Source organism: Mchenga conophoros, linkage group LG7, assembly GCF_057382185.1.
Source record: "Mchenga conophoros isolate Kocher_MC1m ecotype Shallow Benthic linkage group LG7, M_conophoros_male_GT1.1, whole genome shotgun sequence".
In the NCBI taxonomy this organism is placed as follows: domain Eukaryota; kingdom Metazoa; phylum Chordata; class Actinopteri; order Cichliformes; family Cichlidae; genus Mchenga; species Mchenga conophoros.
This window is the reverse complement of record NC_140532.1, coordinates 42,054,442-42,076,561: the sequence shown is the minus strand read 5'-3', so window position 1 is coordinate 42,076,561 and position 22,120 is coordinate 42,054,442. Positions and strand designations below refer to the sequence as shown.

General features: G+C 40.0%; 1 protein-coding gene across 1 annotated transcript in view; it reads left to right on the top strand.

The window, feature by feature from the left end:
* The window catches only part of LOC146570720 (transmembrane protein 132C), a 174,474-nt gene that overhangs the window by 42,288 nt on the left and 110,066 nt on the right, over nucleotides 1-22,120 (top strand). The window contains exon 3 of the mRNA XM_085279345.1: nucleotides 15,641-16,562. Within this exon, the coding sequence (XP_085135471.1) occupies nucleotides 15,641-16,562 (922 nt within the window). The remainder of the gene's footprint in view (nucleotides 1-15,640; nucleotides 16,563-22,120) is intronic.

Below are 22,120 nucleotides of genomic sequence, written 5' to 3'. Positions count from 1 at the left end.
TCCTCCACTATTCTACCTTTCTAAAGTATAAATAAAACTTGTCAGAGTATTTCTTGGAACAGACAGCTGTTCCGTGTTCAGGAGACATCTTTGTTTTCTTAAATTTAAGCACCAATGCTTTATCTTTACTCTCAGAATAGCACTCTTCAGTGAAAAAAGTGCTTTCTGGACATTGATCTTGCAAAGTTTTCTCACGTCATTCGCTCATCAAACCAAGGGACCAATGACCTTATGCAGTGTTGAGATTAGTGAGATTAATGAAACGGATGAACCAGAACTGGTTTGTAAAAATGCTGCAACTTCAGTGGTGTGGAACTGGTTTAGCTTTCGTCCATCAGATACACAACAAAGCACTATTTTTGGTAGAGCATGCTAGCGAGCTGTCGTTATTACCATGTTTTTTGGAAAATGCGGCACACTTAAAATCAATCCTTTGATTTTTCTGAAAATCGACAGTGCCCCTCATAAACCTGTGTGCCTTATGTATGAATTCTGGTTGTGTTTACTGACCTCGAAGTGATTTTATGTGGTACACGGCGCTCGAAAATCTGTCAAATGTTTTAGTGCGACTTTTCTAAGCTACGAAGCCACACCGCTTGATGGATTGTCGGAGCAATACGGCTACCGTAGGCAGGAGCCTCATTGAGTGATACGTACTGTGCTTCAACATAATATTACTGTACTGTGTGTCTGTATAACCTCTTTTTAAGTTTTTGGATATTATACATGGTTGTGCTGAGGATATGTCGGCCAATTTCCACTGGAAATGCCTCTTGGTTAAACTGTCAGCAAGGAATTTGCATTTGCACTGTAAAATTTTTATATAACGTTAATGCACATAAAAAACAGCTGCTTGTTTAAGTGAAAATACATTGATGTTTGTTTTTTTGCACTAATAAAGTCGGGGAGTTGTAAAGTATTTTGTCTAGCATCAATTATATCGTCAGTTATATCGTTATCGCAAATTTTCAAATGTATAATATTTTTGGTCATATCACCCGTGCTCTATTCTGTACTATGACTGACCGATGACAAAGTATAACTTTATTTCTGTACTTAAGACATTACAATAAGAGTTGCAGTGATTTTATCTTTTTCTATTGCCTAATAATAGTTTCACAGTACAAAAGACTACTGAAGCTGTGGTTTGACTTTAATTGCTGACATCAATAAACACCTATCCCATCCCAGTCTTTAGTTCATAATAGTCACCTGGATGTTCTTATGATAATCTCTGCCCCAGTTATTCCTTTAAATGTATCATAAGTCATAGCACATGAAGCATATTTAACAATGTATTGCAACTGATCTTCATTTAACTGATATGTAAATGAAGTTTGTTTATTAAGCGCTTTTCATAGACAGCCAGTCACAAAGTGCTGTACACAAAAGGCTAAAATAAACAGAATGTTAGGTACCAATATAGACACTACCAAAGGTTAAATAAAACACAGTAAGATTTTTTTTTCGGTTTATTCTGTAATGTAAAGCTGTTAAAATTGTGTGTATATATATATATATATATATATATATATATATATATATATATATATATATATATATACATACATACACCTCCTAGTGTAAGTAAGTAAATGTTGAACTTGTGCCCATCCCCTGTCCTAACCATAATTAATATTGTGGTTTACATTATTTGAGATCAGGGGGCCGCTGCAGTGCCTGATGTCCAAGGCCCATTGACTTTCTTACAGTATAACCCTGCTGGAAATGCCAGAACATTACTCACCCTGCTCGTTTTTGCCAACTCAATGCATTATTCTTACCCACTTAACTGCATCTGATTGTATATATTTGCAAAAAAGCACCCCGGTGTATAATATGCAGTATACCTCAAATGGATTCACTTGAATATGAATACCTGAGTACTGAGATTCGTTGTTATTTATGACATGGGACCCCCTCCATCCAGGCACAATGCCGCATCATCTGTCACTGTCACTGCTTTTATTTGACTCACTTTCAAAGTGTGGTTACTTCAGATAGGGAGAGAGCTGGTCACATTCATAAGTGCACCGAGGCAATCTGTGAGCCTAAATGACAACAGCAGAGCACACATAGTTAGAGTTGAAGCCTTCGATTACCCCTGTGGGTGCCCTCGTAAGAAGGCTAACTGCTGCTCTGCTCTGCTCAGCACATTTCCCGTTCTTTCAAGAGCTCTCGTCTCTCGCTCATCTCATCTAAACAACCGGCGGCTCCTCTGTGACTCCCAGTGCCGCCATTCTCCTCCTCTCTTTCTGACACTGTACAATGCACAACACTTGGCCAAAAAGAAAATGGACAGAATTGAAGTGTCATAAAAAGCCCATTTATGTCCCAAATGTGTCTTCAAGGCAGAGAGCTTTGAGGTTTTTCTTTTTTTTTTATTTCGGCACAACTGGCAAAGGGATGTTGATTGCTGTTTCTCAGTGCTTCCACCAGGGAGATGTGATGCCTTGCAAAATGACTGAAAAAAAAAGTTTTTTAAGCAGACAGAGAGATGTTTGGAAGCTAGTGAAATTTCTCCCCAGTCAGGCATAACTAATGCTCAAACAGGAACTTTAGCTTTTTTGTTTCCATTTTGTTAGGATTCCTGTGATGCTCAAATACATTATTCTCAGCAGAGAAGGAGGATGGGTTTTAAATGCCATTCTCTGTAGCAGTCACCTTTAGGATCTAATTGAGGCAGGTTGTGTTGCAACACATTCGTGGTTGAAGATATGGCAGCCTCATTTCCACGACTGCTTTGAGCATGTTATATGGAATTACATTTTTGTATTTGGGCAACCAGTGAGCAACCTCCAGTTGCTATGGAAGAATGTATTGTAACGGCTCAAGGGGAGGGGTCACTAACCCAAAGACTCATGGGACTGTTCATGCTGGTGTTCATGTGTCATAACAGCTATTCCAGTCATTTTGTGTTGCTTTCTCATTGTTATTGCTGTGAATCGCAGCTGTAATTGTGCCCTAATAGGCTGGCCAGTGCTAGATCCTAGGAGAACTGGTCACAGAAACCTCCTTGTGATTACTTTGGTTGTTAGCGTGTTGTCAGAGTTGCCTGTAGATTGCATGGATGACAGTGACTTGTCTGCAAAGTTGCTTGATAACTTACCACAGAGTGACAGGGAAACTTTACAAAAATGCAAATCAAAGTAGAAACGAAGACCACAAAGTCTGAAACCAACAAGTATCAAATGGCGCAAACTTTAGTTTGAAGGTTAATTATTTTCATTTACAGTTTGTATCGCTCTCCAAACAGTTTCACAACTTCTCAGTGAGTAGTTGATGAGTGTTTGAGGACAAGTTAGTGTCTTCCATGCAAACTACAGAAGGCTACAACCAAAGCAATCGCAAGGACGATTCTGGGCCAGGACCGCATAGCTCTTTGTGACCATATACAATTTTTGCCTAACAACCGTTGGTTATCATGAGGTTACTCATCAGTTTTGGGAATGGGTCTTAGCAAATGATTTCACAGAAGCTGCCAGCAACCTCCAGCAACCATTCTCAGCCAGTTGGGTAATACTCATATTCTCTAGTTGCGAGGTGGTTGCTAACTGGCCTCTAGTCTGTGCGAATATGCCTTGAGAGAAAATCTAAATATGTATTTTTAATATTTGAAAGAATATTTATTCCTTTATGATGGAGACTTGTTTAGAATTGCTGTTAGTTTACCTGTCTGTCTTTCTAAAAGTAAATATCTTTAAATCTGTTGACGTTCGATCTCATGTGTATGTTGTGTGTTTGAAAGGTGAGTTGAGAAAGACAGTTTTTTTCAGACTCAGATTTTATCGACATAAATAACCAAAGGCCATTTTGGAACTAAAAAGTCTATATGATTTGTCAGAAGCAAAAACAACTCAAGTCGCGAACAAACACAGGGCACAGACTTATCGCTGCTATCTGTAGGGTATGAAGCCATGCCCTATCCATCTCAGTCGGGTCACAATACTTCATTTTCCCTCATTTTTCTGAAAGGGGAAAATATGATTCCACCTATCGATTGCTGCGTAAATGTGTTGCCTAGTGATGAAAGATGAGGTGTGCTTTGCTTTTATGTGATCCAATTAACCTCCAGCTAGGAGAGGGCTTTCTGCTGTGCCCTGCTTCTCCTGCAGTGTCGGAGTGCATGTGATGGGCACTTGGAGTGATTAGTGTTCCTGTGTGTTTGGATTTTGTTGACATATCATCCATGTCATTTCTCTAACCAGGGGATTATATTGCTATGGAGCTTAGCTTTATATCTAGTAGCCAGCAGTGAATGGAAGATGGCAAACTTTTTTTCTTTGTGGCTGTAAAAAAATAGGCATTTGTAAATTAGGTGATTGTTTTGAGCAATAAACAAATAAATTATGGGGTGATGATGCATTTATGTAGCTTTTTGAGCGGTTGGGTGTTGTAATAGCATAACACTCGTTTATAACAACTGAAATACCTTTCTCCAGTAACTTAGTGTTACTTAAGTGGTGTGCTGCTTAGTGGTTTTGGACACATTCAGCCTATTTCTCCCCTTTATGTGTTCATAAGGCTTTATCAGAAGCTGTCTTTGATAAGGTTTAAACTTCTTGACTTTGCCAGTGGCATTTTCTCTATCTGAGGAGCAGCTGACATTTATATCCAGCCCTCCATGAGCTCGAAAATACCTTTTTTTTAAGATTTCATTGTTCTGTGGCTGAGAATAAGAAAGTTACCTCTCATGCTGACCGACAGTAGGTCCATTGATAGTGACTTCGAGGTCCCTTAAGCAGTTTCTCTACAGTGCACATAGAGCAAATGTTTAACCAAAGGAAATGCCATGTAAAGATCACGTCCTAATGTTTTACCTTGTGGACTTATGAAAATTTGGGATTTCAAAAGCTTTTTAAATGTCAGTATTAGAAGAGGAAAAACAAGATGTGCCATCTTCTTCAAAACACCATAATCAGTAAAGTAAAAATGTGGGCACCACCTGATGCAAAAGTGAGCAACACCATTAGCAACCATCAAAATAACATATTGTTGGTTTTTTATTTGTTTTTGGGTTTTTTTTTAAAGACTTTTTTGTTTCTCAGAAATTTTGAATAGGTGCTCAGATTTTCTTTTTGCATTTCTTGTAGAGTTCTCTGAAAAGCTCGACTGTGGTTTGTTTGACAGATTTGTTTAAAAGTGGACTTTGAAGATATATTTTTAACACTAAACATAATTACACCTAAATCATTTATTTATACATTTTTGTATAATTATTTTGATAGTCGACTAGTCAGATCATGCATCAATTCGACGTAAAACGTACAGTTTATTGCACCAGCATGCATCTGCTCTTATATAACTATCATTAGTTTACAGCTTTAAGTGTTTCAGGTATGTGCTAACTAAAAATAAAAACAAGATGATAGTTTATTGAATTTAAATTAAATTTGCAAATTGTTTCGGTGGAGTTTAATAAACTCAGCCGTCTGCTCCTTGCTATCTAAAATATAACAGGACACCGGAGTATATTCTCGAGTGTCTCACACTTCTGATAATCAATTGTCTACTTGATGTTTATTCAGTCGTGTAAAGACTATAACTTTAATCTCAGCCAAACCAATTTACTGAGGAACAAATAAAATACTGAAAAAAGCCAAACAATATAATTTTTAAGTTATCTAAGTGACTTATATATATTTAACCTGAGTAGCGAAAGACGGCGGTGGGTTTGAAAACGATTTGCCGGGAGTCCGGTGTTCTCACCGGCTCTAGTGAGCCTTGAACCCCGGCTAGCTATCGAGCTAGTGGGTAACAGACGTCTCCAAAAACTTCGGAGCGCTTTTGAAAATATGTGGTGTCTTGATAAACTGAGCAGATATTTGAGGTTTACACAGCTACATTCTCACCTGAAAATATGTTAAACGTTTATTTTGTGACCCAGAAAGAATAATAAGAGTACTATTAAAACTAACTAGCTGCCGCCATTGTTGACAACTGAGCAGGGCCGCGCTACGAATTCTGGGACACGGTTTCTTCTTCTTCGGGGTTTAACGGCAGCTGGCATCCTTGTACATGCAGTGCTGCCATCTTCTGTTTCAGTCCGTTATTGCACTCTTAAATCCTACTACTTATTCCTGCGTCTTTTGGGATCTTACAAAGCTTCAAACAATGCGTCGACTATTAAATTAGTCGTCGACGATTTTGATAGTCGACGTAACCGTGACTAGTCGACTAATCGTGGCAGCCCTATTTGCAACAATGCTCGGTGAGTAGTTGAAATGCAGTCATTTCCAATACAAATCTATACAGTGAAGACCGACATTAAAGGCGTAGCCCAATTGTCTAAATGCATCATCTGTTTTTCTTAGACTATTCATTGAAAAAATAAGAATGGAAAAACAAATGAGCATTTTTGCATTGTTAGTCCTTACCTTTCCTTTCACTATATTAAAATAATACAATAAGGTTGGATTTGGTCTGAAAGCTTGAAAGTCAAGGCTGGGGTGACTCATATCTCCGCCATTAATATAAAAGGAAAAGATATTATGGCATTATAGGCATTTGGATTGATATTTTCTGTTGAAGTCTTTTCCAAGTAAGAAGACAGCTGACGAGCTTTGCATGGTCTAGTTTCTTGGCAAATGTTTGCAAAATATCCTGTGAAATCAGTCTAACCTTAAAACAGTTTGGTTTGAATTGTCTCTCCTGGGCTTTCCTATTTGTCATCCTCAGAACTGAAAGTTAATGTGTGGAACCCATGGTAACGGCTGAAAATCGCCTCTTACATCTGGTAGATTTTGGAAGTGCGTCTTAATGGCAATCACAAGTCTCTTCAGAGTCTCAGGAGAGGCTCCTGTGTCTCCTATAGTTTACACCCTCTGAAATCTTCAGTCACTTTTCTGGTCAGGTTGCCAAGGAGGTCATCTTGTGCACCCCAGACTCATCAGACAAGACGAGCTCTTCACGCTTTTATAGGCAACTAGACCTCTTAAGGTGCCTCAGTAATTGAACAAGGTTGTCAGTGAAAAATTGAAGCTATTTATTTTCCCTGCTCTCTTAACAATAATGCTTACACCTTAAAACAAGCTGGCTAAAATATACCGTTGAGCCTTTGGGGTTGACTTGCAGCTCTGCATTTATATAATACAGTCAGAATTTTCTATTGTCTATTGTTTATGGCAATAAATGAACACGTGTTGTTTTAGTGTCTTTTTTGTAACTACTGCCACTACTCCATTGATCTGTTATTTAGAAAAATGCATTGCCGGTGCTTTGTCACACAGTGACAACACAAAGTCTATGCAGCTCAGCAGGAACTTTATTCCATTTTACAATCCTTTATATACAGTCACAGGTCAGTGCCTTTCCAGCTATGGTGTTGCTTGTCCAGCGATCATCACTTTCATCAAAGTGATGGCAGATTTCCAGCGTCTTTGGCCCTCATGATTATTTGCTAACCCACAAGGTTAAGAAAATAATGCTATAATGCTGTCTTTACAGGCAGCAGCGAAAACATCATTAAAAGCTTTACAATATTACAAGACAGTATCAGTAGGGGTACATGGGCAAGTAGTAGTAATATTTTTTCTGTATTTTTGGTATGATGACATGCAACCTTAAATACCGTCTTTTTAAATCACTCATTACCTGCCTCATTCTGACCTCATTCTGACCTCCTGTTTACTGGCTATCATCTTGACCTCCCTCTCCTTCTTCAGGACAACATCACATAATTATAAATCTTGGCATCACCTATACCGTCCTGATTAATATTAAACCTGCCCCACAGCTGCAGAAAATGCAGGCAGCATTATTACTTGTAAATAGTTCAATGAAGTATTCATACATTTGAAGTAATACAATTACTGAGACGCAAGGATTTTAATACACTTCAATTATCCTCAGGCAAGGCCTAATTTTAGCCAGTGTAAACAATAGCTTTTGTCTCTTAATAAAATGTTATTCAGGAACTCTGAATGTACAATAGTGTAGAGTACTAACTAGTTAATTACCACCAGTAGTTAATTTAAATGCTTCACTTTAAGAGTGGCTGAAATCACATTACAAGAGTCTCCCAGGCTTAAGCACCTCTGAGCCCCCGAGTTGAATAATGCTGGGCAGACACTGTGCGATTTTTTCAGTCGCGCGATTCAGCTCCTGCTCAAACTGTACGATTGACTCGCAGGGGTTAGAAGTTCATAGGACACGATGCAGGGTCTCACACTATACGGCTCGATGCTCTGATGCGACCTGAGTGCTCACACTGTGCGTCCATAAAATGAAGGTTATAACAGAAATTCTGTCGCTCGCTCTCCCTCTCTGTCTTTCACTCACACAGACACGCACACCACCACCATCAACTTTGCTAAATTGCTAATGAAAAACATTGATCAGGCAGCTGTGATTGAGCAGCATTGTAAATCCAACTATTTTCACAGTTGTTGTGGTCGCGATAATTTTGTGAGGCCACATGGAAAAGGCTCGGATGAGCTTTCCAAAGTTCTACAAGTTGTGCCTCCATCGCTTGTGTCCAGATCACACGCTGCACTGCCGTGCTGCGCCGTCTTTTTCACTGACATTTGTGTTTGCGCGTGCGCAGTGTGAGAAACTGCGGTGACACCCTCACGACCAAGCAATTGATGATCGGGAGCTGGTCGTGAGGTGTTAATCGCTTCTCGTTACCCCACGTATACTACACGATGCACGACGCACGATGAAGGCCAAAATCGGGCCGATCGCCAAAACGGTCGCATGACTCAAAAATCGGCTCAAAATGGGTCAAAAATTGCACAGTGTAAGCCCAGCATAAGCAGTTTAAAAAAGGAAATATTTGTTCATCAAGTGGAAGAGAAGACATTCTTGACTTAAGGATTGCACTTGAGATAAAAATTAATTGATCATCATTCAGCTGAATACAGTTCATCCCAAGACATGTGGTGGGGTGTAGTTTTAGCCAGCTGGAGAGGGAAAGGTGGGGCACAGTGATTCAGGGACTAGTGCCAGGTGGAGCAATTTGCACGCCTGCTGTGAACGTTCTAATCCACTTCCCTTCTTATTCGGTAGCGCACTCGGACCTGAGAGACACACACACATGCTGAAAAGCCACAGCTCCGGTTGCCTGCCACTTACAAGAAAGCAGAGGTTGGAGTTGTAGAGAGTGCACCCACGGTAACTCATAATTTTGAGTTATTCTGTGTGTACCTTGAAAAATAAACATGTGTGTCTTAAAAAAATACTTTAAAAGTCTGTCTGTAGACGTTGACATAGTGGTGTGACAACACAAATGTCTGAATGACACTTAATGAAAGTGTTTGCTGAGACATTTCAGGTATAGTGGCTAAACTGTTAGTGAGCTTCCTAAAGATTTAATGCAGTTGTTATACAAACATCCCACATAGCAAGCAGGTCTGGCCCGGATCTGGCATCAACCTGGCACTTCTGACTGACTGGTGTCATGGCAGGGTGTATGTCAACCAGATGTGGGCCAGGTCTGGCAATGATGGCACTGTTTATGTTCCTATTTTCCTATTTTAGTTAGAAGACCCAAATAGTTGGATAGAGCACTTTCAGTAATCCCAGACAGTAGAGGAGCGGTATAAAAGAATCAGTCCATTCACTGTCTGAATAGAGTTTTGTCATGTTACTTTTGCACTATTATCTTCCGGCACATGTTGTTATTACATGGCTTGATTAAGGTACACATTAGGCTGACATCTGGGGCCAGAGCTGAAACTGTTCTGGGCCAGCACAGGACCACATAGTGTGTCTGCAACTGGCCTTGTGCTGGCCCATGTGTGGGCCTCATCTGGCAAACCAGATCTGGGCCACCAAAGGGCCATCATTCTTTGCGGTATGTGGGCCATGTGTGGGCCATTGTGTGAGCCATACCAATTTTGCTTTGTGGGATAGGGTTTTTATTTGGGTTTACATTCACCTGTGTATTAATCTAATGTTGATAGCTGCTACATGGGTGAGACACACACCTTGGTAATTTTTAAGTGTTGTTTAAACAGGACTTGAGCTTGATGCCATTAATAAACATGCTGAAAAAAAGACTGGCTCTTGTGGTCTTTTGATGATAACATTGTCTTAGGACATTTTAGAACCCATCATGTACTGAAGCAGAACCGTTTGAGCTAAACAGGGAATTAGATCAGATTTAGGACTGGATTTACTAACCGTTCGTGCCATCGTGAAATCCTCTTTTGGCATTAAAAAGCTTCTGTAGGTATTTACTAAAGCAGGGGCAGTTTTCCAACTGATAGACGTGGATGCAGGTAATCTTACTTACTATAAGTTTCCTTTTCAGAGTGCAAAATTCTGGGAGGAGAGTATGTAAATGAATCACACAAATATGATTTACAAAGGTTGCACCACTGTTTACTCCAAGTTGTCCTGAATGTAATGCCTGGAAAAAAATCATGTATTATGTGCCCAGTGTAGCTGAGATATCTGCCAATAGGAAAATTCATTTATTTAGAATGAGAAGGGTAGAGTTTATCAGAAAGAGCATATAATTGGTGCGAGTTGATGGCTCAGAGCTGTCCGTGCACTGTGAAAGCTTTGGCCATGTCCTGTAACTCTTCACTGACTCCTCCACCCTGCATGTTTAAAGATGAATCCTACATGCTTCTTGTCTTCAGTAAAACTAGCATTTTGATAAAACAGAGCCTAACTTAACTGGACTGAGCTGAGCGTCAGAGAGAAGAGGAGAATCCCATTACGAAATGCATAGAAGGTTGCTTCTTTTTTTATAGGCAGCCGGGTTTCTTTACAGAGATGAGGTTTGCAGTGTGCCAGGAATTTAGTCACATTTATACACAGAGAAAGCTCCTCAATGAAAAAACATCTTTTCCCTGGTATCAGGTCTGTTGTCAGATTAAAATATTGGTCAGAATGCAGCAATTAATGAGACTGAAGCAGACTTGAAGTGTTAGATCAGTGTGTGAATGTTACAATATATTTTATTGACTTTAATAAATGACTGCAGCCTCAGACCGCTGCAAAAAAATTAAAGAGGGGTGCGCTTGGCGCGGTAACAGTAACTTCATTAACACTGGGCTGGTTCTATATCTGATGCTAAATAATGTTTGTCACATGTCCGCAGTTATACACTCATTTCAGCTTTATATGGTGTAACAGACTGCAGTTTTCACAAGCAGTCTTTTTACCAGAAGACTCTACTTTTGTACCAGATTCTTCTTCAGTTGTCTCTTATTGATATTTTGTTAGCAGATATAGTGCAGCCTCATCTCATCCCATCATCATGGACCATTTAATTTCACTGTCCCTTTAAGAATGCTGCTCTTTATTGAAATGAGCTATCTACGTGTTTGTTTATAAATTAGAGCAGCGTCAGGAGATCACCTACAGGACTTTCTGTTCCCATGGGCACAGTTATATGATTGGAGACCTTAGATTTTACATGCCAGTTTTGTCAGTGACCACTAATTGTTTTCATTTCTGTGAAACATTAGTCTGGGAGAGTAGCATCAGCAGGTTGGGAGGCATTAAACCTTTGTAGGTGCTTCTAAAGGAGGTGAGAACAATGTTGTGCTAGATTTACAAAAAACAAAATTGTAATCAGAGTATCATAATAAAGGCATGCGGCCCATCCTGTAATGTTCTTGCTGTAATTTTTTTACTTTTCTTAACACAAACAGTGCACCACCACCACCCTCTTGCCCTGCCCCATTCCAATCTTTGTTGCTGTTCGGGTTTTCCTACCTCTTACCTCAGTCTCCATTTATAAATCTCATTAAAAAAAATGCTGTTTGATTAGTGACTTACTGAAGTTGGCCAGCCTAATATGTTTGATCAGGGAGTGGTTGCAAGATGCACACATGGTGGAGGATAAAGATAGGATGAGAGGAGGAGGAGTAGGAGGGAGGCTGAAGGGAGATGAAGGGCTTATATTTCTTGGGTGAAGTTCTACTTAGGTCGCCAGGGATAAAAACAGGTGATTATAAGAAACGGTTTGATTTGGAGCCACACATGTCTGTCTTGGGGACACGAATGCGTCAATACCATGTTGGGGTTTATTTTAGAAGTTGCTTGCTGCATGGTGTGAAATGATATGGGAAAAAACATTTTAATCTCCATTCCCATTGCTGCCATAGGCCTTTTGCCTCATACTGCATGTATATAACATCAAGTCAGTAAATCCCAAGTTTCACATCTGTCTAATGATGAGGTCTGGTTCAGCTGTTTGTTTGATATGTGATCAGATTCCTCAGGCCACATCCTGAGGGATTGGCAGTGCCCAAAATTACTCCTGTAGAGTTTACAGCCAGGATTTAGCACATGGAGTTAAGCTATCTACACAAATCATTCCCTTTTTCATTTGCAGAAACAGTCCTACAGACATGATTTACAAGTACAGTGCTGCTTACATGAAATCCAAGGGCAACTCAAGGCTACAAATCACACTGACTTTGCCTCTCTGTTTACGATGTCCTCTTGGTGTCATAGAAAGGGACATATTCTAAATCTCAAGTTACAAATTACAGCATTTTTTTTCCTGTTGTATTTAGTTTCATCTGTGTCATAGTAAGTGGAAACTAGGACAGTGTGTCACATCCCCCAGAGAAAAGGATAGACAGGAAAATCCTTTCACTCGGCTGTAAGCGTGATCCAGCACCGACTAAGGGCCGGCTCGCCCCTTGACCACGGTCTCAGTTTTGTCACTTGCAAACACAGTTTTCTGAGTAAAAGCTATGCAGCAGCAGTCACTGACTGTACGCTGTCTCGGCACACAGAGGGTGACTAATTTTAAGGTGTGATTAGCTTGAAGGTGTGCCACATGAATACAAACATGAAAGCGACTGCTTAGAAAACTAATTCATATTTATGATTCATTCTTATTCTTATTCTTTTTCATTTATCAGAGGCAGACATTTTACTATTAATGCATATGATTATAAAGAAGAAAGACGCCTGTAATTAGCTTCAGCTGTGTGGGTGTTTGTTATTTAGGCAGCAAACACAATTTTATTTAGCTGGGGTGGTGGCACAAGCAATATTTAGAACAATACTTAATTATTTCAGATTAAAATGGAAGCCGTGTGCTTGATTGCTGATTTTTTATTTTTTTGCCACTGACTTTTCAGTACAAATCCTGACCTGCATTTCAATAATGCCACAACAGACCAAACTGTTGTGATTCCCGGTCCGATGGTGTAAGTTCCCAGGGGGTTAGGCTAGATGGAACTGGTAGTTAACTAACCAACAGCCAAAGGCAACAGATAAATAAATTATACAGATACATAACAGTGAAAGTCCTTGACATATTGTAGAAACATTTTTAACTTTTCTCACAACATAATGCATGACTTTGAAACAGATTAGTAGATATAGAGGTAGAAATGAGGGGATAGAGGGCCTCCTGGTTTATCAATAACCCTTAAACAGGCTCATAATTTTTTTGCTGTGTTATTTGAAACAACCTATGCAAGGTTAAATACAAATGTGAAAGCTCGATTTTTCCCTGCTGCCCAATTTAAAGGTGTAAATGTTAACACTTATTTGGCAGCTAGAGGATGCCTACCTTTAGATTTTATCTACAGCTCATTAAAGTAGCTTGCACAGCCTAGAAATTGGTAGTTTTTTAATTGGGCAGCTCTTGCATAAACAGTTGCTTAACTATAAGTTTTAAATAGGTAATCTGAAGGTATATGCTAAATTGTAGCTCAGGTGTAATGTGAAAGAAGTTAAAGACCGGGAATATTATAAATCATTCACTTATGGATTTGTTTAAAAACGAACAATAGACATTTCACTGTAGGGGAAAAAAAGGATGGATGAATACAGCAGTCCACGTGAGAGTTGGGTGACCGTCAGGAAAGATGTTAGACACAGTGCTGCTTATGAGGTTAACACCTGTGACACCTGCAGTGTCCACCTGCAGTACTGCATAGTATGCGGCTAAGTTGGAAAAACAGAGCTGTGTAGTTGCAGCTTTCACTTCTCCAGACTCAAGATACACTGCTGCTGGTGCGAGAGGAGAGAAGCAACAGGGAACGATTCACAGTGGGGTACATTAGCTGAACAAATTCAGGTAAATTGTGTTTATTCACAACACTTGCCTGGTTTACCTTTATCTTTAAGGCTTATTTAAAATAAGAATTTCATTTTGCAGTGTAAAATGCTGTGTTTATTTTTACTGTGCATATGACAATAACATTTCTTCAAGGAAGAATAATCCCCCTACCCCCAAACTCCCTCCCTCATCATTTCATGTAAGGTTTTGGGAAGCTAGTTTAACCCTTTACTGCACTGTTTCTGAAGTGTTGCTCTTCTGTCTGGTGCTGTTCGTCTGGCAAGCTTGTCATTGCTTTTTGGGCCATGGATTGTCACAAATCACCACCATGCCACATCTCCCACAGCATGCAGGGTCCAGGACAGAAAATCAATGGACTCTCATGGGCAACTCCATCAGTGCACTGATGGTGAAGAGAAGAGGGTGGGGGTCAGGTCTGCAGAATGAGGAGAGGGAGAGATGGAAGCAGGTTTTATGGTGTTATTTTTGTGCCACTATTCTGAGCGCAAGTAAAAAAAAAATTGAGCGCACGTAAAATAATGAATTTTGTTCACTCAAATTCAGCTTTTCTTCGCTCAAAATAAATTTCTCCTCAAAATGCAACACTTGCACCTGCAAACTTTTTTTTACATGCGCTCAATTTTTTTTTAGGTGAGCTCAGAATAGTGGCACAAAAATAACGCCATAGGTTTTAGGGGCATGTGAGGCCCGATTTAAGAGCATGTTTAGCCAAACAACGAGAATAAAGAGTAATACTAAAAGCGATGAACGCCTTTGCATCTTTTGAAATCGAAAGGGTTTTGTCACCAAAACCAAGCACATACTGAGCACAAACATATGACAGAGCCATGCTTTTCCAAAGATGTGAAATATTCTGTAGATATATACAAAGTAGGGTTCATCCAAAAACCATATGTCACATAAGCTGACAAAGGCAAACAGCTGTTTTCTTCTTTGGTTAACCCAGCTGTTCTCCAACATTTCTCCAATACTATCCATTATCACAAAGTTGTTCACTCTTTGTTTTTTATCTATGGCACATCTACGTACCAAATATTCAAATATTTTCAGTTTGGAAGACTTCAACTTTCCATATCTGATATATGTGAAATATGAAAATGAAAATGTTGGAATAACATACAGGAGTGCCGGAAACAAGAAGATGACAATGTATGAAAGTTAAAATAACAGGACGGGAGATTGAGTTAGCGCACCATAATGAAAAGGATTGAAAGCAGGAGGGAACATGGACAAGCCTGATAAGCAAGTGACTGAGAAAGATGTAAGTGTTTTGGATTGTGTCGAGCAAATTCTTCCAAATAAGAGCAGTGGCTCATGAAAGTGATATCATATGGAAATGTCTCCAACACACCATTTAACATTCACTGCTGGAACTGACTGTAGATATGATTGCCTCAGGTTGCAGGCAATGCATGCAAATGTTATGTAAAATATGAAGTGTTGGCTTCCCTTTTCTGAATTATTTCATCCAAATTTTCTCATTAAGGTTTTAGATTTCACACCTCAATTTGATTTTACTGATACAATTTGCAAAATGAAGCTTACTTTCACAGCTACTAGATCCCTGGTAGAGATTTTTTCCAGTCTGTGAAATAAAGGCTAACAGGTTATTGTCATTTTATGTTTTTGTTTCAGTCGTGGACACCAAGGTGATCCTGGAGGGTTTGCAGAGGCTTGGCCCCACACCAATATATCTACCTGTCAGCTACCGGATCCTCAATGCAGAGTCAGCGTTCTTTTTACAGGAGGCAAACCAGGACTTAATGAGGAACTCCAGCCTCCAGGCTCGCACTGAGTCCTTTTTCATCCACCAGGCCCGGCAGATGCCCTTTGTCAATGCTAGCTATGGACCACTGTCTGTCCAGCAGCCTGTCCCCCTGGAGCTGCTACAGACTTCGCCAGGGCCCTTTAGCACACCCTCTTTCACTTCATCCTCAACAACATCAGTGTCGGCATCGCCTCTCTTTACATTCAACTGGAAGGTGCACACTTACATTATCAGCGAGAGGATTCACCCTAGCTGGCCGAAAGTTCAAGTGCTGTTCTATATTGCAGGCAGGGACTGGGATGATTACAGCACCATCCACAAGCTACCCTGTATCAGGATGTTTGCCTTTCATGAGACTCAAGAGGTGCGTGGAGCATGCAAGCTAAAAGGCGATCTGGGGATATGTGTTGCCGAGCTGGAGCCCCTGGCCAGCTGGTTCAGCCCACCTACTGTCAGGCCTGGTAGGCAGAAGGTCTCCGAGGAAGCTCAAGGCACTCCGGTGGAGCTCTACTATATGGTTCAAACCACAGATAACGGAGACTGCACTTCAGAGGATTCAAGAAAGGGCAGCTCTGTCCTCACAGACCAGCCGAGGCCGTTAGGGTACTTTGCAGGGCATACCCCTATGCAGCGCATTGGAAGTGTCAGACTGTTTCAGCCACTGTTGGAGCTGAAACTAGACAATAACTTTGTGGTGATGGCACCCTCCAAACCCATTCGGCAGCGAGAAACAGTCTCAACTTTTCTGGCTCTATCTGCTCTTTCTTCAGTACAAATTTTCACCCTCAGGTGAGTCAACCTCCTCCAGGGAGAACGCAGTTTACTTTGCAGCTGTACTAATGTTTTCTCATTCTCCATTCTCCAATTCAAACAGAAATTGTTTGAAATGCACACAGTTGAAAAAAAGGGTTTCATTTGAATTTTATAAAAAGAACAAATGATATATAAAACCCTTTGAGAACACTAAACATCCAACCCTTCGATAATATACAACATTTACAATTTATCCATGTTTGAAATTGTGCTTAAGCTTATAAAACTTTTCTTAAGAAGTTCTTGGTCATTGTCACACTGTAAAAAGCATCAGACAGGGTAGAACTAATCTTGCAAAATAACAAAATATTATTGTTTCTAAAACAGTGTACTGTCTGAGTAGTTATATTACGCAGATAAATGTGCGCTCTTGTTCATGAAACCATATTCTACAGAGAGAAAAGGTGAAGCGTAATTATCATATTTCCTTTGGCCAGAAACTATGGTCTGGAAAAGCGCTTTTCCCCATAAAGATGACGACCTGCGCTTTACGCTTGATGACAAGTTTTGAGACCTCAGTACATATCAGTAAAAAAATGTAAAAAGTTAAACATAAATAAGTAAATGAAATTAATAACTTTTTTATGTAACACTTTTTGAAACAGAGTTACAAAGCACTTCACAGTTTGAATAAAAGCTACATATTGAAGATAGTGTACGCCAGGGCTTGACAACCCTGGTCACGTATGCCATGATTAACTGATGGCACGACCATAGCTGGACTGGCCATCGATGGTGATTTTTCTTTTTTATGGGCCGATGATTTTTTTTTTTTTTTTGTAAAGGCATAAACAATGAAAGGTGGTGGATTGGCCAGATGTGTAAATTTAAGTCAGTTGTTTGGTGGTGGCTATGGCGAAGCTTCCACAGAGGCCAGCAGGTGGATGAGAGAAAGGGGAGGCAGGAGGAGGAGACGGCCGCCGGACCGAGTGTCAGGTGAACTGAACTTCAGGTAAGAAGATATGGCCTGCAGTCTATCTGGCTCAGGTATAAACCAAGTTCAGGTGTAGTGTATTTTCGTTGTGCTGACTTTTTACAGTCAATTAGAATAACTCGTACTGCGTACTAGCTAGCATGAGAGAGTTTCTATATTATTCTGCACCTTTACGCTGCACAGCTGCCTCTTCTTCTCTCATTCTCTCTCCTCCCTTTCCTGTTGCTACTTCATCAATCAATCAAGCAATCAATCAATCAATCACGTGCAGGTTGTCCTGCAGTAAAATAGGACCCCCCCCCCCCGACCTTACACACACAACACAGACATCACATGGGGATACAGGTCGGAGATCGGTAGCGTTACAGAAAAAAAACACTGAAATATACACTACAATGGGAAAGTACAAGAGATAAAAAAGAGACCTCTACTCATGCTGGGCTCCTGGGAGGACAGCATGAGAACGGGAAACAGAAAAACTCCTCTGCACAAGAAAGCACATAAATGTCCACAGCACAACATTATGGAACACGTGACAAGCCACAGGGTCGGGTGGGGGGTGAGGAGTAATCCGAAGCAAACACAGCAGCCATCCTGCCCAGCGCTACCATTCCAGTGCGGGCTCAGACCCAGTCTCAGACACAGTCGTTATCAGGGTGCTTTTGTTCGGCTCCAGCCTTGCGACCGCAGCTGGTGCCGAAAGGGTATCCGCATGAAGTGATGGTGCTTTTTACTTTAGTGCGAACAGCTCATATGATCATGAAACTGATCAATGGTCAGCTGATCGGCTTTTCTCTCTTGTTTGTTTATCAACCACTTTGCGCCAGAAAGAGGAAACCGGCGGACGTCGCGGTAAACAACAGCAGCACGTTTAAGCTTGATCAGCTGTTGTTAGAATTTATTTATTATTAATTTCTAGTATCAGTTGATGTTTGCGGGAACCACAGCTGTAAAAGCTGCGTGATACCGGTTTGGTTATCTGGTGAGAGGGAAACATGAAGATGAAACCAGGAGATGTCCTGATGTTACTGAATCATCAGAGCTGAAAAGGTGATGGACAAACAGGTTTACCTTTTAGGTGACATGAATGAGTTGAAGGGAATAACACCAGGATCCTTTTCTAAGTAGCTGACAGCTGGTAACTGTGCAGGGTCGGGTCTAGCAAAGTTTTGCCACGGGCCAGGTGGGGCATTAACAGGGAAAGGGGGGCACTAAGAAATATTTTTCTTTCTTATTCTCATTTAAAATGTCTGGCTTTAAGTAAATAATTATCTGAATCTCACAACCAAAGTTTTCATCTGATGTAAAATGTATAGAGATCATACATATATCAACAGGACTGTACATCACTGTCACAGCGTTCGTTTTCATTCAAAGGCTTTATGGCTTGTCCTATAATACCTGGGCGACCAGTCTCTAGTCAAAATGCCCGGGCCGATTTTTTTTGTCCCAGTCCAGCCCTGGGCACTACACGCAGTGAATTAATCTGAGAAGGTGCATTAAAAAATAAATGGCCGTGCCAGCGGTGAACATTGCAAATTAGCTCACATAGACACATTAGTTGTGCCACTTCGTAATGATGGTATCTTAGCTGACAACTCCAACTACCAGATTCAACTTGTAGTTGGCTAAAAATCACTTAGCCTCATGAGAGGGACATTGCTAGCTGGCACCTTTTTCAAGCGATGTTGAAATTCCCACATTCCAACATGATTCAGGAGCTGTCCGCTCAGCGCAGCATCAGCACCACGTAAATACACGGATACATCCGTAGACTTGAGACAGAAGTCACAATGTGTTTTCAGGACTTTCAGGTGTATGGACCAATGTATGGACCAATGTTTTCTTTTCTGATCAAACCAGAAAGGCTTAATGAGCAGCTGGATTTGTCTTGTATTAACTGGCTGAACTCAGAGGACATCGAAATGCAGCTGACCGAACTGAAAAGCTCGACTCTGTGGGGGTCAAAGTTTGCAGAACTACGAACGCAGCTGGTATCCATAGCTGTGCGTGTTCATGGAGTTTGCATTTTCACCTGCTGGACATCACTACCTGACAAGTTTAACTGTCTTCAGAACATTGCAGAGGCCTTATTGACAATATTTGGCTCTACATATCTGTGTGAGCAGATTTTCTCCCACATGAATAGTGTCCTCAGGTAGCCGCCTGAATGCTGGACACTTAGAGACCTGTGTCTCTGAGTGGGAGACCAGACATCACATTAACATGTGTATCCCTGTATCAATAAACATGCCATATTGGCCCAGTTTATTTTTCTTATCATTGTTGTGAGGAGACCATAAATAGCATTTGCATTTTCTGTTGTGGAGTTCTTGTTATGGATAAAAAGTGTTTATTTTTTGTTGTTTCAAAATAGCTGATAACTATTCGCTGATAGTTGCCAACATCTGCGAACAAATATAATTCTATAAAGTTGTTCTATATAGTGTGTAACTGTTGATATAGAGCGTTATTAAATTTATTGCTAATGCAATCATATGGCACACTGACTTCTGAGGAAATTTTAGATGGCACTCATCATCAGAAAGGTTGCCGACCCCTCGTGTACGTGTTCAAACATACTGACACATAATCAACCATATGGTCAGTTATTCATTCCAACGCATACAAATAGTGACAAACTATGGCTGAAAATAAAGGGGAAAAGATTAAGGGAAAACTAACCTGTAAAAATGAGTTTTTATCAGAACAAATATCAGAGTCAGCTGACCTGATTGACTAAGGAAAGCTGTTCCACAGTGTAGGCGCAACAACCTCAAAAGCGATCCCCTCTGGTTTTAAAATCAGAGCGAGGGACAGTTAGGGGACCCTGGTTAGAGGATCAGAGATGCCGGGTGCTATGATAAAGTCTCAGAAGCACTGCTATATAAGCAGGGCCCTGTCTATATAGAGCTGTATGTGTTAGTAACAGAATTTCAAAGTGGATTTGTAGTTTCACTGGGAGCCAGTGAAGGGATGCAAGAACAGGTGTAATATTTGACCGCTGGCTAGTTTTTGTCAGCAGTCTTGCTGCTGCGTTCTGCACTAATTGGAAACTGGCTATGGAGGACTGACTGATGCACGTGCTGGGAATTACAATAATCAAGGTGGGAGAAAATTAAAGTTGTGAACTAAAAATACCAGATGATTGAATGACAGCAAAGGTTTGATATTTGCAATATTTCTTAGGTGACGGAAACAAGATTGGATGAGCTTTGAGATGTGAGTTTCAAGGTTGTGGGGGCTGATATACTGACTGACCCCCTTAGAAAAACTGTCTGGAATGTCAGTTTTACCAGAATTGAGATGAAGGAAGGAAAATGCCTACTTCAAGTAGGCTTTCAAAGGGTAAATATATTGCACTGCTTCAATGCAAATGCTAATTTCACTTTAAACAACTACTGACTCCACAACAACTTGAAATCTTTAAAAAGCACATTTATGTTAAAGTTTTCTGTGTGTGTGGGTGTGTGTGTGTGTGTGTGTGGGGGGGGGGGGGGGGGGGTAAATCTTATTTTGATCATGTAAACAATATACAGGAGATTATGTAGCAAAGAAAATGCTTTACAAAATAAAAGAAAATACATTTCACCTGTTCTGATTTATTTACATGTCTAAAAGGAGTGGGAAGAAGTGCACACTTATTTAATCCCACTCCTTTGCCATTATCAGTTAACATGGTCTTTCCTCCCCACTGCTGTCAGACTCTACAACAAAGACTTTTGCAGCTGATCAAACACACACAAACCCGCACATGAGCAATAAGACTAAGTGCAATACTCTTTTCTGACAAAGTTGTATTTTTACTCAGTTGAATATAGCATTTGTATTCTATTTTATCCTATTTTATATTTTATTCTATTTTATTCTACTGTTTATAGTATTTTATTTGATTCTATTCTGTACAGTTGTGTACAGCATATTATTCTTATTGTATTCTAATTTTTGCTGTATAACTTTGCACTGTCCACTTTCTGCTGTGACAAAACAAATTTCCCACATGTGGGACTAATAAAGATTATCTTATCTTAACATTTATTTAGCTTCCTTACTGATATAATCTGCAGTAATAACAATGAACATATTTCTAATATAATATATACACCACATAAAATATTAATTCTTATCATATCAATATGTTTTTGTAACTCCATAACTTTGCCTCCTCACAACAAAGCCGGTACCTCCAGTTTTGAAAAGTTAACTGTACAATCCAAATAAGCACCAAATAACAACTTTCTAAACAGAGACATTCACTGATATTCATCATTTTCCATTTCTTTCTATCTCATGAAGATCGTATCTTTATGACTCTTTTTGAATTGCTTTATGTTTGGACATTGCTCTGCACTCAAACTGTTCCACAGTTTCACAGAAACACAAAAGCCTTTCCTGGCAGTACGCACATTCACAGTTTCGAAGTGACAAAAAACCCTTAAATTATAACTTCTTTCTCTCAAAAAAAGCATGCTTTGAATATCACCTGGATTAATATTCTTTTTTTGTTCTGAACAGATTTTGTGCTTGATTTATTTTATTGATGCTCCAGAAAACTGAAAGAGCAAAGCATTTTACACTTACCTTCCAGCGAACGAGACAC